This window comes from Corvus kubaryi, unplaced genomic scaffold (assembly GCF_017639235.1).
Source record: "Corvus kubaryi isolate FWS band 111438036 unplaced genomic scaffold, C.kubaryi_AGA036_p1.0 split1-37296, whole genome shotgun sequence".
Classification (NCBI taxonomy): domain Eukaryota; kingdom Metazoa; phylum Chordata; class Aves; order Passeriformes; family Corvidae; genus Corvus; species Corvus kubaryi.
The window spans coordinates 4,755,804-4,769,691 of NW_024582075.1; the positions used below are offsets into that span (position 1 = coordinate 4,755,804).

General features: G+C 38.6%; 1 protein-coding gene across 4 annotated transcripts in view; it reads left to right on the forward strand.

Annotated features, from left to right (window-relative positions):
• Positions 1 to 13,452, forward strand: part of MAMDC2 (MAM domain containing 2) — a 57,986-nt gene extending 44,534 nt beyond the window's left edge. Inside the window, exons 10-15 of one of the 4 annotated variants that reach the window (XM_042013026.1) lie at positions 6,472 to 6,565; positions 8,255 to 8,407; positions 9,701 to 9,960; positions 10,150 to 10,234; positions 10,561 to 10,666; positions 12,924 to 13,452. In XM_042013026.1, the coding sequence (XP_041868960.1) occupies positions 6,472 to 6,565; positions 8,255 to 8,407; positions 9,701 to 9,960; positions 10,150 to 10,234; positions 10,561 to 10,622 (654 nt within the window). In that variant the 3' untranslated portion in view covers positions 10,623 to 10,666; positions 12,924 to 13,452. Of the gene's footprint in view, positions 1 to 6,471; positions 6,566 to 8,254; positions 8,408 to 9,700; positions 9,961 to 10,149; positions 10,235 to 10,560; positions 11,348 to 12,923 lie in introns of those variants that run through there. The other 3 variants (XM_042013027.1, XM_042013025.1, XM_042013028.1) reach the window with 3 other exon arrangements.
• Positions 13,453 to 13,888: the final 436 nt, after the last annotated feature.

Below are 13,888 nucleotides of genomic sequence, written 5' to 3' on the forward strand. Positions count from 1 at the left end.
GTGAGTACCTATGATCCTATATACATACAGTGTATACTGATTTATACTGTACCCAGGGAATAAGTGTGAGAAGGAAGAAATGGAAAAAAAAATTCTAATATTTTTTATAATCACTTAAACCCTTCATGGTTTATTGTATAAGCCTCTGGAAGGGCAGTATGAAAACCTAAATCTGAAATATGTAGATTATTTTCATTTGATTGAATATACTGAAATTCATCTTCCATGCCAATATGTCTCAGGAAAATATAAGAGCTAACTGAAAGAAAATTATACATACCATTTGCATCCTTGAGAAGCTCACATGAAATGTGAAGCAAGAATCTACATTTTAATATTGTGTGTGTGTGTATGTGGGTAAACACCACCATGAAAAGATATTTCTTTTGTGCAACTTCACAATGAAGTCCAAATGCCTAGATTAAAATGAAGGTTTGACTTCAATTGGTTCTGCTTATATCAGTTCTACTCATTTCTGCTGGATTTGGGTTACCATTCTGAAGCTCAGGTTTTTGAAAGTAAACATCTTGCATTCTTTATCCACCATGCAAGCTTTTGCAATGTATAATGTAGTGCTTGATACTTTCCAAAGAGTTCATAATCAAATCCTCAGAAAGGTCACCAGTGTAACAGTCCATCCTATTTCATCAGAGTAGCTGTGGCTGCATTTTTGCATTTTCATTCCTGAAGTATTCTTTTCTTCCTCTTTGATGTTTTTTTCCTCACTCTCTTTACTTGAGTTCATCTGCTTGCTTTCACTCATCCTCTGTAACTAATTTTAGTTGCAATTGTAAGAAAGGAAAATCAAGTGACTGAGTGTTGTACTTGAATATTTACATGTTTTAAAACAAAGAAAAGAGGACTTTCTCAGAAAAACTAAACACCGAGAAACTGTGCTGCAGGATGCTGTGGAGACCAATAGTATACATACAGTTTTAGAAGGATTCACCAAATTCATGGAAAATAGACTTCACAGTGACTGTAAACACAGTGGTTCAGTTGTGACCTCCAGTTCAGCAAGTTCTTCAGCTTTTTTTGGGTTGGACATACTATAAAAGCTTTAGGGCTGGTTTGTTTTTTTACTGTTTTCCCAAAGTATCTATTATCACCCCGCTGCCTTCCTAACACTTGATCTGAGTGTCTTTGGACCTTTCTTCTCAGATCATCACTGTGGTGATGCTTAATGTTAAATTACTCTAACATTTCTCTTTGGTTCTGAGAAATCTGTGTTTCCTGCTTGTCCACCAAAGTCATAGGTAAATGACTAAATTAATCTCGGATAAAGATGAAGTCCTAGATCCCTGTGATCAAGTCACCAGTATGAAAAACACAGTTCTCCAGTCAGGTGCCAACTGGAGGAGGGTAGACATCCTCATCTTCACCTCCTCCTCCTCCTCCTCCTTTGAAAAATTCACACTTGTGTCAAATAAAAGTGATTTTTGGTATTGTTCCAACAAAACCTTTAGTGGTCTTCCCACAATAAGGTATCTACCCTAAAGAGGCTGGAATGAGCTGCAGTTTTATAGAACAGTCCTTCTGTCCTTCCTTCTCTTACTTCTAATATAAGAAACTTCCTGAAGAACAGTCACCAGAAATGCCTGTCTAAAATAAGAATGGTAGGGCTTGGAAACAGTAGAGTAGTGCTTGCAGAGTGTGCACCTTAGTTCCTGTGGTGCTCAATATACAGTTATGGAAACAGCATACTGGAAACTGAATTAGTTACTCAGTTTAGGAAGCAGTGCCGAAGTAGCTTGCATCTCCACAGTAGCTAAGCAAGGTAATATGTTGCATGAAATACTACATATCTCCTTTTGGTATCTGTGATACTTAATGGACACTTTCCTTTTTTTGCTCAGTTTCTGTTCTGGGCTCTCAGTATTATGATGCTACACTGCTACCTCATCTGACAAGATTCTTTGGTCTATAGGCAAGAACCTTTCCCTCTCATAAAAAGAGCCAAGGAAGCTGTTTGACTGGAATGAGGATAGAGCCCTTACAGTAGATTTGTGGAAATCTAGGAGGGTGGTGGGGGACAGATGAGAATATCAGTGTCCTGTATACATTTGTGTGCAGGCAGTGTTCTCTACAAGGCTGGGCAATCCAGCAAAAAGAGATGTAGGATAAACAGCCTGTGGCACTAGGTTATTCTGTTAGCTTTATATTTCTCTTTAATTGCGTGTTTCTGCCCTTGGACAGGAAAGGTTTTCAAAAATATTTGTTCAACTGTCACAAGCTTGTTACCAATGTTGTTACAGCGGGGATACTGCAACATGTGTATCAGACAACGAGGCCCGTGGAAAAGAAATCTATATGGACAGATTCTTGGTAGATGTTTCAGAGATGTTTATTTCTCCAGCCGCATGGCCGGGATCTCCCGGGGAACTCCCCCAGTCAGGGGACCCGAGGGTCCTTCTGCCCGCGCAGGGAACACAAACCAACCAATGGGAACGAGGCTGAGCAGGGACAGGGAAACCCTGTGTCTCCCCCCAGGGCCCTCTCCCAGGGCTCCATGGCAGGGGGAGGAGACCCCAACACAGTGTTATCCAATTATTTATGTAGAAGCTTCCATATTATATTATTTTTCCCACAGAAGCTTGTTGTATTTACATGGCAAGAAACTGAACTTGCCTAGTGAGTGCCATTTTAAATCAATTTATTTTAAATGACAGAAGCTTGCAGATATTCTAATTTTGGCTTAGTATCTTACTTGTGTTCTTGATAAATGCATTTCTGACTGTTTAAGCCAAAGAGATACAAGCCACTTAAAATCTAGTTTAATTAAGCTGGTTATGAGTAATTTGGTCTACGCTTATAACATCTGTATTGAACAGCCGTGAGACAGTCAGAATGGTTTTCCCATCCCCGGTGCTGGTGGTCAGTCCCTGGCTTACATGCTTCTATGGCTGTTTATTTGCATAACTGACTGAAAAGTCAGACTCCCTGTCTTGTGAAAACATCTTGACTGCATCTTAGTGTCAGGTCACACTTCTGTTTCTAGTGTTCAAATTATTTTTTGATTTTATAATACTGAGTTTTGTGTCACTTTGAGGAAGTTACAACAGTAGCTTCTCAGAAGAAAACACCTCGAACTCCACTATAACTGTCCTTCTTCTTTAGGAAATTGAACTTTAAATGTGTCTAATTGACATACTGAGTTTTGTGTCTACACAGATTTACAGTTTACAGTGTGTCGTTTAAATCTAGGAATAATCATTAGGGTGGAATAAGATAAATTACCTTGCTACAGAGGCACAGCTTGCTTTTAAGTCACCAGATTGGGCCATTTTAGTGTTTTTCTTCTGTTTGGCTGATCTGGCTCTCTAATTGAGCAAGGTGTATACTTTCTGGGATAAACAAGGAGGAAAGAAAATACACAGAACATAAAGGGATTCAAGGGAGTCTTCTCTCCTTTTCTCCTGTTCTCAGTCCAAACCTCCTATAACAAGCTTCCCCATTAGTCCTTCCTTACACTGGGGGTACCTTAATGCATGTCCTCCTACTTCTTCTCCTCTAAAAGCAGAATAACTTCATACGCGTGTGAGTTTTAACCCACATTCTGCTTGTAGAGTTGCAGAGTGCTAAGGATGAGAAGTCCCTTCTACTTCACCCAGTATCTGCAGCACAACCCAACGTGGTGTCTTGGCAGAAGCTTGCTCGACCAGCTGTTCTCATCTGGCACTCCTCATCCTGATATCATCCGGGAAAGTGCTAAGAAAGGATTATTGGTACTTTGAGACTGAAGGCCAGGGCCATTGATTAAGCACTGCAAAATAAACAAACCAGCTTCCATAAACTGGGGCAATGGTTTGGAAGGAAACTGGTGCCCTAGCTGTGTCCTGTTATTGGAACAAAGAGAGACGTGAGAGATGTGTTTTATTTTTCAGTAATACAGGCAACAACTGCCTGCACTGGATAAGGTTTTAGCTTAGCCTCCAAAATAGGATACAAGTCTAGGAATATCTGTTACCTAGCTTGAAACTGTCAGTATGTTGTTCATCTGCCATGCTTTATGACAAAAAAAGCTGAGCACAAAGAATCCCCTATTCTCTTCTCCAACGCATGAAATAAAGTAATAAAATTTTATTTTGGAAAAATTGACCTAGCAAATATTTTAATTCAAAACAAGAACAAATGCAAAGCATCATGAAATTAGTTTTATTGAGACTGTAGGAAGGATTCAGAGATCTGACTAAGGGTGAAAATCAGTTGTTGAGTAAATCCAAGTTGATACAATTTTGGTAGGTAAAGTTCAAATACTCAAATACTTCACTTTATGACAGAAAAGGATATCTGAAACAGAAGAAGAGTGAATAAATTTGACCTGTGAACCAAAATGTTCTAGTCCATTGCCTAAAACTAAATCAAGAATGTAACAACAAAATAAGTTGAGGGGACTGTAACAATTTTAGTACATTCACTATAGCCAAAACTGAAAACTCCGCATTCCCAAGCAGAAGCTCCCACACTCCATCCCTGTGAAATCACAAAGTCTGCTCATGGCAGTGTGTCACTCAACACCACAAAAATCAAGTGGAAAGTTAGTGAAGCTTAAGCTACAGATGGCAAAGCTGAACAAATTTACAAGTGTCACTGAAGCAGATCAATCCTTTGGTTGTACAAAGATTACTGGTTCAATGACCTTTGAGAGACCACAGTTATTGTTGTGATGTTTTTGAAATGGAGGACTTTCTGCAGGATCCAATGGGTAGTTATATACCTTGTATGGAACAAATTACTGCAATCTAAGAATAAAGAACTTAATCCTGCTCCCAATGATGTCAATACAAAGGCATTGCTTAAAACATGATACCACAGTGTGGAAATGTTGTTTCACAAATGAGGACTGACGTCGCCCTTACATGTGTGGTTTTCTGAAGATTCATGGATTTAGGGCTATAATATGTCTTTAGTTTATTACATATGTTCACCAGAATGCATTTATTTAAATTCTGGTGAATGATATTCACTCAACGTTAGTATCTTACTTTACACTTATTTTATGCATTTTTCCAAGAAATGCTACTGTTTTTGAAAGATTGCCCCTGTGTCCTGACAATGAACTTACAAAGTATGAAACAATTTTTGTCCTGTTAAACCTTGAGGCTGAGATACAGCCCTACAGTGAGGGGGGTGGGGGGGTGGGGGGAAAGGTGTGTGGTTTAGGCCACTATACACTGAGCAGCTGTGCATTCTGTGCAGGGGCACTCCTCAAGTCCATACCAGTACCAGTTTATAAGACAGATAATCAGTAATAACCAAGACTGAATGGAAGAGTTTCAAAAATTGCTGCATGCTGGGCAGCATAATGCATACATGCTTCAAGGTTTTTGGTGTAGTCACGTTCCAGGCTGTTTTATAAGCAAATGGGTTAATAAATACTATACAGAGCAAAGCAAACTGGCAAAATACCATGTAGGTACCATATCAAAGATATTACCAAGCCTACTAGAAGACAACATACTAAATAATGCTCTAACAACTTTTAAAAGCGTTTTTGTATCCACATGAAACTTGTCAGTCAGCATTTAACCTCAAATATGTAACTGAGGTGTTGTCCAGAATATTAAACGGTTAGAAGTGACACTATTCCATCTCCAATCACTAGCATAGACCTCAACACAAAGGAATTGTTTTGAAAAGCTCCTCCCAAATTATGGTCATAACCCTAGTGGTCAGACAGATGGTTTGGAGTAGTTAGGCCAAGAAAACCACCAGCAATGTTTTTACAAAATAAACCTTAATGTGTCTTCTATATTTCCAACAGATTGGTGTCAATCTTGGCAGAACGGCAGCTGGGACTCTTACAGTTTCTTGACATTTTATTTTGTTACCTCATGAGTGACATGTATTTTTCATGGCAGAATTAATGTTTACTCAAAGATCTGGGATGTTTTTATTAATCTTCATGAACTCAGATGAATACTGTGAATTATGCTTAGCATTTCCAGCGTCCTGCTCTATGGTATTATGGCATTGAGTAATTTATGAATAATCCCATTTTGTGCAGTAGTTTCAGTTCATCTCTATTATTCTTTGCACAGCCATTTCTCTTGCTCATCACTCTGAATTACTCTTTCAAATTTATTTTTCCATGGATAAAACCTCCTGGTTTTCAGGATAAGATAGCTGAGGATATTTGAGCTGTTCATGTTGGGTATTGCACAAGAAAAAACCACAACAACCTCAGCGAGTCATGTTTTCTCATAGACAAAAAAATACTCTAGTAAAATGGGAATTACATACAGACATATGTAATTTGCCTATAAAAGTGAGAAAATATTTTCTGTTGATTGAAAACATACATTTAGTCCCCACTGGAATCGACATTGGCAGAATGTACCAAGACGAAGCAGATTCATTATTCCTGTTCTGTAGATTTCAAAATTGTTTGTGCATTTAGAAAAAACACCAAAATTTCAGACTCTTAACAGTACCAGGTTCTGTGTCTGAAATTTCCTTCCTGTATTGCAGGTTGTCTTTGTCAGCTGGTGTAAAAGCTTCTGGGACTGTGGACTTGTGGCACTGGATGATGTATCATTGAGCCTGGGAAGCTGCCAGGCTGCTGGTAAGGCCACGTGTATTTGTCATCCAACAGCTGCTCTCCTTTTGAGTAAGAGTTCATCATACACCTTCATTTTCCAAGCCTATCCTACAGCTGCCTTCATCCCATTGTGGTTTCTTGTCTTTTCTTTTTTCCCAATAAGTATTGCATAAATCTTATTTTTGCAAAGTAGCAAACATCCAGCAAGGACCAGTTTTTGGGTACTAGCTAGCTCCTAATAAATTTCAGTGACTCCAGAGCAGTTGTATACAGGTGAATGGCCCTTTGAGGGCATTAAAATTTAAAATAAACCCACAATCCAACTGAGTGAAAAGTAGTTTTCAAATGATATTTAAGAAGCCAGGAAAGGACCCAAAAGCAGTATTTTTCAAAACACAGCATTATTTTATTTAGTCCTGAAGTACAGTTGTGCAAGGCCAAGACACAGCCTTACCTGAGCTGCAGTTCTTTAATGAAGACAGGGAAGACCAGTCCAAGACTTCCTCTATAGTAGGAGGAACTGAGTGGTTTTCAGCAAGACTTTACCCTCTGACATGCACAGGCTAACCTCTCTGAACTCACCAAACTCCCTCTTCTGTGGCTTTTTGAGGTTTGACAATACAACAATTGTATCCTAATTTAGAAAATATTCTCATGAGGCAGGCACAATCTGCAGTCCCATTCTTCTTTGGAATAAAGCCATGCCTTTCCAATGGTCCTAATAGCTTTTTCATGACCTCTTTAGATTGGATTTCATGCATTCAGGCTCATAAACCAAAGAGAAGTCACATGTACAAAACAAGATGCCATTTTTCTAAAGTATTTCCAACAGTTGTCTTGCCTTGCTGTAATTTGTAAGTAACTGGAAAAGGAACCAAAGGTGCAGAACTGGGTCTGGGTGTGTAGTCATGCCATGGCTTGTCTCTGATGGCAGCAAAACAAATGCCTGAAAAATGCCCCAGAGGTATCAAGATTTCCTTCTCTTCAAAAGGCAAAGGCAGCTCAGAGTATCTACTTCTGAATGACAAATTCAGATTACAGCAGAAGACCTGACAGAAGCCTCCTGGCATGCACCTGAATTATATCACCTTTTGTATGATCTAATAGAATTGAAATAATGAAAATACTCTAGTAATTGCAGCTCTGTGGTCTGTTGTAGGCTGCAGTAGAATCTGGTGCCAAGGGAACAGTGGAGAGCTAAATGTGGCATTTGATTTCAGATCACAGAAACTCCAGTCTTTGACAAGGTGCATTTATTATGCTGGAACTTATTAATCTGCTTGGGGTGCCAAAGCAGTGAAGAAAATTACACTGGTAATTCTGTAACAGAGCCTGTTATAGAATCATAAAACTGCTAAGGTTAGAAAAGACCTCTAAGATCACTGAGTCCAACCATTAATACCAAAATACCTTGTAAGATCATCTGGTCCAAACCATTATTGTGAAGAATAATAAACTGTTTTAAATAATCCTAGTACATGTCACTGAGCTAGACCAGGGCACAGATTTTCCCAAAGATGTGAAGAAAATGAAATTTAATTTAATATGACAGTTTGAAGGTAGCTTGTATAATAACCTTGTGGCTATTGTAAGCATTGCTAGGTAGCTATAATTGACGTCAGCAGGTGAGGAAACACAATACGTTACTTGTGTAATCTTACCATATATCAGTCTAATGTATTTGAAGTTTTAAGCCATGTCCTCTCCTTACAGATTTATTGCTGCCCAGTCCTGGAGAATGCACTTTTGAAAAAGATGAATGTGTGTTTACCCAGAAGAAGAGAGGTGGTGGGAGCTGGCACAGGAAGAGGGGTCCAACTCCCACTTCTTACACTGGACCGAAAGGAGACCACACTACTGGGGTAGGTGAGTTAAGTTCCACATTGAACTTTCAGAACAGAGATTGACAGTTAATAAAAAATACTAATTAAATATTTTAAATGATAACCCAGAAGATAGAGAAAGTTTTTACTCTTCTTTTCAGAAAAGTTACTAATCAAATGAAGTAAGCACATTCCACAGGGACTCATGAGTGGTTTTGAGAATGTGACATTTAATCTGAATTATCTGCAGGCCATATAGATAATTTGGTTGTCATGTCCCAAAGTAGCCTTTTCCTTGGGAGATAAAAGAAGAGGATGACTCTCCAGACCCCACAGAAAAAGCTCCTTCCAAACTCCCAGCTTATGTGAATATTCCATGAAACTGATTTCAGACCTATTTTCAGTTTATGTGGATCACTAAGTAGTCTGAGATGTGAGGCTGATGAGCTTGACTTTAGAACTGAGAGCCTTTTAAGCCTGGTCTGTGACAATGATTCCTTAGTTCATCTCTTAGCAGCAAGCTGTGCAAGTGGTTGGGATCTCTTCTGCATGAGCACCTTTGGTTTCAAAAGAAAACATGAAGGATAAAAGATTCCACAAGCCCTTTGTCTTGAAAATCTGCTCTACAAGCTCACCAGTGTAAATTCAAGTATTTAGGCAGGTATTATCTATTAGCATGAGAACGCAGAAAACTGCATCACCACCGACCACTGCCTAAAGTGTACCCTCAGATGTACATGCAGCTGTCTCAGAATTCCAGTGAATCAATCTCTATCAGAGTGCAATTCCTGGTGTAAGAGCAACTATGGTTTTGTATTCTTTTCTGTGGCTGCGCATTTCAACAGATATAACCAAGTTTTTAAGGGTTCAAGCCATTAATTGGTAGAAGGCAAATTCATATGCCCCTCATTCCATCATTCAATTATCACCAGCTGGAGCAAACTGAGGTGCGTCAGAAGACTGAGGAGCGTCCCCACATGACATCTGCTGCATAAGGCAGCTGTTCTGAGATGTATGCTCTGCCAGCACACGGTGAACTCAGATAATGCGGCAACTCTTCATGCAGTCCCAATGCTCCCTTTTTGTTGTGTTATCTGCCTGTCTGTCACCACAAGTCCTGGGGGTGAGATTCCCTTCAGAGGGACAGGGAATTCCCAAGGATAAGTGAGAAAGGCAGAATGCTGCCAGTGGATGCTTGAGAGTCTCTTGTGATACTCAGGAGTCCTATTTTCTGAGGCTCACAAAGCAATGTAGATTATCTACGGCTGCAGGTCCATAATATATCCCAACATAATGTATCCTACTTTGCTAATATTTACTTCTATATCTTTTTAAGGATACTACATGTATATAGAGGCATCTAACATGGTCTATGGACAGAGAGCATACCTGGTTTCAAGATCACTAAGAGGAACATCTGGAAAACAGTGCCTGACATTTTTCTATCATATGTATGGAGCTGGGACCGGATTATTAAGTGTTTATCTAAAAAAGGAAGGGGATGAAGAAGAGATTCCTCTGTGGAGGAGGACAGGGGAACAAAGCATCTCATGGCTAAGGGGACTGATAGAATATGAAAGTGATACAAACTACCAGGTAAGAAAAACAAGCAAGAAACAGTCAAACTGGAATACTGAAGTGGACTAGGGGAGGGGAAGGGAGGAGAGGGAAGGAGAGGGAAGGGGAAGGGAGGGGAGGGTATCCCTTGAATAGGTTGCATGGCTATTATTTTTTTCAGTCCTTCCACTGGTGGGATTCATGAGAAGTTGTGTCTTACATTTACAGATAATTTTTGAGGCAATCCGTGGTGTGTCAATAAGAAGTGACACTGCTATTGATGATATTCTGTTCCAGGCAGGACCCTGTTTGGGTAAGTTTCAACATACTTTGTAAGAGACACCTGGCAATTCACAGTGCTTGTTTGTAATTAAGTGGATGATACTTCTTCCCTTGAGTCCCCCATTTAATGGATTTGAATTTAGTATCAGGCTGCTGGGTTAATGCAGAACTTTTACTCTCTAATAGGATGTGAGATTATCCTCAGCATCTCAGCTAGTAACGTGGCTGTAACCCTTTCTAAAAAACACGTGACAGTCCCATTTAAATCCAGCACGTTAATTACATTCTGCTGTAAGTATTCTTATGTATGACAAAAATACCAATAATTACAGTATTTCTTCACTCTTTATATTCCAGAAGTGGAAGAAATTCAATTCTCATCAGGCTATCCTGACAGCTTAAATGAAATTGAGTATTAAATACAGTCTGCTGAAAGGAATGAAGCAGAATAGAAGAATTGTATGTAAGAAACTGCACAAACTGCCTATTTTAAAATATGCTTTAAGTAAATACTGGACTGGTTTGAATACACACCAATACGTAGGAAGAACTCGGAGCACTCATGTTCCTCGCCTTTTCAATGAAATTATTGACTCAGGGCTTCTTAGATCATAATTTTTTGATACTATTTCCTCTTTTGCATGAGGTATCAGTTATTACATAAAGGCTTCCCATTTTGCATAGATCATTCATTTTTAATTTTTTTAACATTTCTGGTATATAAGTAAAAAGAGGAAATTCAAGTTGCACAATTGAAGTCCAATATTGTGTTATCTTAAATCTGCATTCAGTGAATGTTTTGTATTGGGGATAGAATGGATCTTTGTTAAGAAAATTATAAATGTTTTGAAATAACAAAGAAAATAGTGTTAGCTACTAGTATTATCCTACAGGTTAAGTGCAATTATTCACAATGACAAATCTCTCTGGGAAACTTAATACTCTGCTGGCAATTTTTTGTGAGAGTGTATTATTTTACTATGACAAATATATTTTTCAATAACAAACTCAATTCTAGTGTTCAGTATCATTCAGCATAAGATGCTGGCCTGTGGAATTATATGAAATGAAACACTTTAAAGCCATATGTTTTCTGGGATTAAAGTCTTGATGTTTGTCTTTTTAGTAAATAAGTTTGTATACTCACAAAGAATGCACTTACACTTGCCCAACCACAGATGTCTTGCATTTGTATCAATAGGAAACTGAATTCACACATCTTGTTATTTTTTAAGATTTTATGTATTTGTGTGTAAGGGTTTTCTTTTTTTGAAATTACTATAAATTCCTAATAAAATGTAACTTTTGAGTACCATCTTATTGCTCTGCTCTAGATTTCATACTAATCAGTGTAAGGAGAAAGAGCTGACCTAACAAAGAAGCCTGAATTCATTATTTTAAACATGAAGAGAATGAAATGTATGGGTCACATCACCTAAGAAAGCTAACAGAAAGCAATCTAAACTGCTGCAAGAAGCTGTGTACCGAGTGGCAGAAATTATTCTTACAGCCACCATATTGTGCTCCTTTCAGAACTGAGCTTATGCTTTTCCTAACAGCTTATAAGGATCAACAGCACCTGGGATGATCTAGGCCCTTGACTCTTTAGTAAATTTTCATTTTGGTGACAGAAACAATTGAAGAGATTGTCCAATGCAATACATTCATTACTCATGTATTTATTTAACCACACAGATTGAAGCTGTTTATGGTTTCCTAGAGACTGAGAAAGAGCCAAAAGGAATTGATACCTTATCTGCCTATCCTTACTTACAGTCTCCCTAGTCAGCTGCTTATGAACACATGACTCTTGCTATTATTCAAAAATGAAAGCAAACAGAAATAATGGACATGTTTCCTATGAATCAAAACAATTTTACAGTGTTCTATAAAGTGCATGCATTGATATCAATATTCATCTCAAATTGTCTAAGCAGAAAGCAAGTGAAGATGAGGTGGTTAAAATAATCAGGCTTGGTGGTTCTCCGTATGTAAATTAAATGAAGCATGAAGTACAACTGTTAGGCTCCTATATCTAAAGATTTATGCAAATCTACTTCACTCCATCATAGTAATCAGATTTAGGCTGATAGAATAAAAACATAAGTGAAGGACTCTAACCTGCATTCCACTGAGTGTTTTCTAGGGACCTCAGTGCTACAGTGATTTTATCAATATCATTGAGGGAAGTATTTATCCACAAGATGTGAGGCATTATCCTGACTGGGGGGGGGAAGGGAGGAGGGGGTGAGAGAAAAGAAAAAAAAACCTGAAACAAACAACAAACAAAAAAAAAGGAAGAAAAGAAAAACGCACCCACCCACCCACCCAAACAAACCAAAACCAAAACACCAAAAACCAAAACCAACAAAAAAACCCTTAAATTCTGCCTTAAGTAGGGAACATCACTTTTCCACTCATTTTTGCTGCAGGAATTAAAGAACAGAGGGAGAATTTGAAAGGTGGCTTCATTTACTTCAGTGTCTGCTGAATATCAGTTTATAGAATAGGAAATTCACAGACCAATGAAAGAATGGCTACAAAACATTTGAAAACTGGGTAAGGCGCATTAAGATTTCTCTGCTGGCAAACTTCAGTTTTATGGTGAGATTAAAAAAAAAAAAAAAAGTTCTATCAGCTCTGTCCAAATGGGACATGCAATTAATTTCTGTCCTGGATCCATCTTTATTTACTGTTTTTTCTTTTCTTCACTGCTGCAGTAGCTGTACCAGGACCACAGCAGGGCAAAGAAGAGTTCTAATGAGACTTGCCATACCAGGCCTGTTTAATGCCTGAAAATTTCTTCAAAAGCTACTGAAGAACTTACAAGTAATTGCTTCGATCCCAGTTGTGTCACAATCTGTAAAATGGAAATGAAAAAGAAACCCTGAAAAGCACCTGTAACACCCAAAGCAGTAATGGGCTTGTATTTGATTGCTGTAAATGTAGCTTTGTGGTGGAGTGGAACTCAAGTTGTCCTGAGATCAGTGGAAAGTCCTTTTACTGTCCTGTTTAATATAGTCCTCATGTTTAATATTGTTTTTATTCTTTAAATATTGTCCCATTAGTTTTCATTTTATCATTATCCTTATTAATTTTCAAAAAGAGGGCCAGATTCAGATCTCAGTTACACCAATAGAAATCCAGAATAACAACATAAGATATCATTGTTATTCTGTCTGTATAAAGTAAATGAAATGGTACTCTGACTATGGTGTCACACCAAAATAAACCTATTTAAAAACCTAACTTTCCAGTCGTGAAGATTCACAAAGACAGCCTAAGCCAAGCATTAAAAGACTTGGCATTTTATCCACCCGGGTGTGAACAGACCTTGCAAGTGTGACTGCCCTCACTCAGGAGACCCACAGCTCTGAAGGAATGGTGGTGTTAAGGGCAAAGGCTGGAGAGAGCATGCTTCTCCTGCAACGTGACAGACAGACAGAGTCCTGTTCTACCTCTCACATTTTGAAGAAGAGAAAACCTGCCTCTCATCTCACCTCAAACAAAACAGGAGCTATCTGTTGTGGCACATTCCCCTGCCACACTCCTCAGCCTGGGCCACCCAGGAATTGCTCTTAGGCCCCTTGAGCTTACCGGAAACACCCTTGAACTTTTGCTGCCAAACCAGCTCCTGTTGTCTGAGAGGCAGTCCTGGAATGTTATTTACCCGGACCATTAGCCT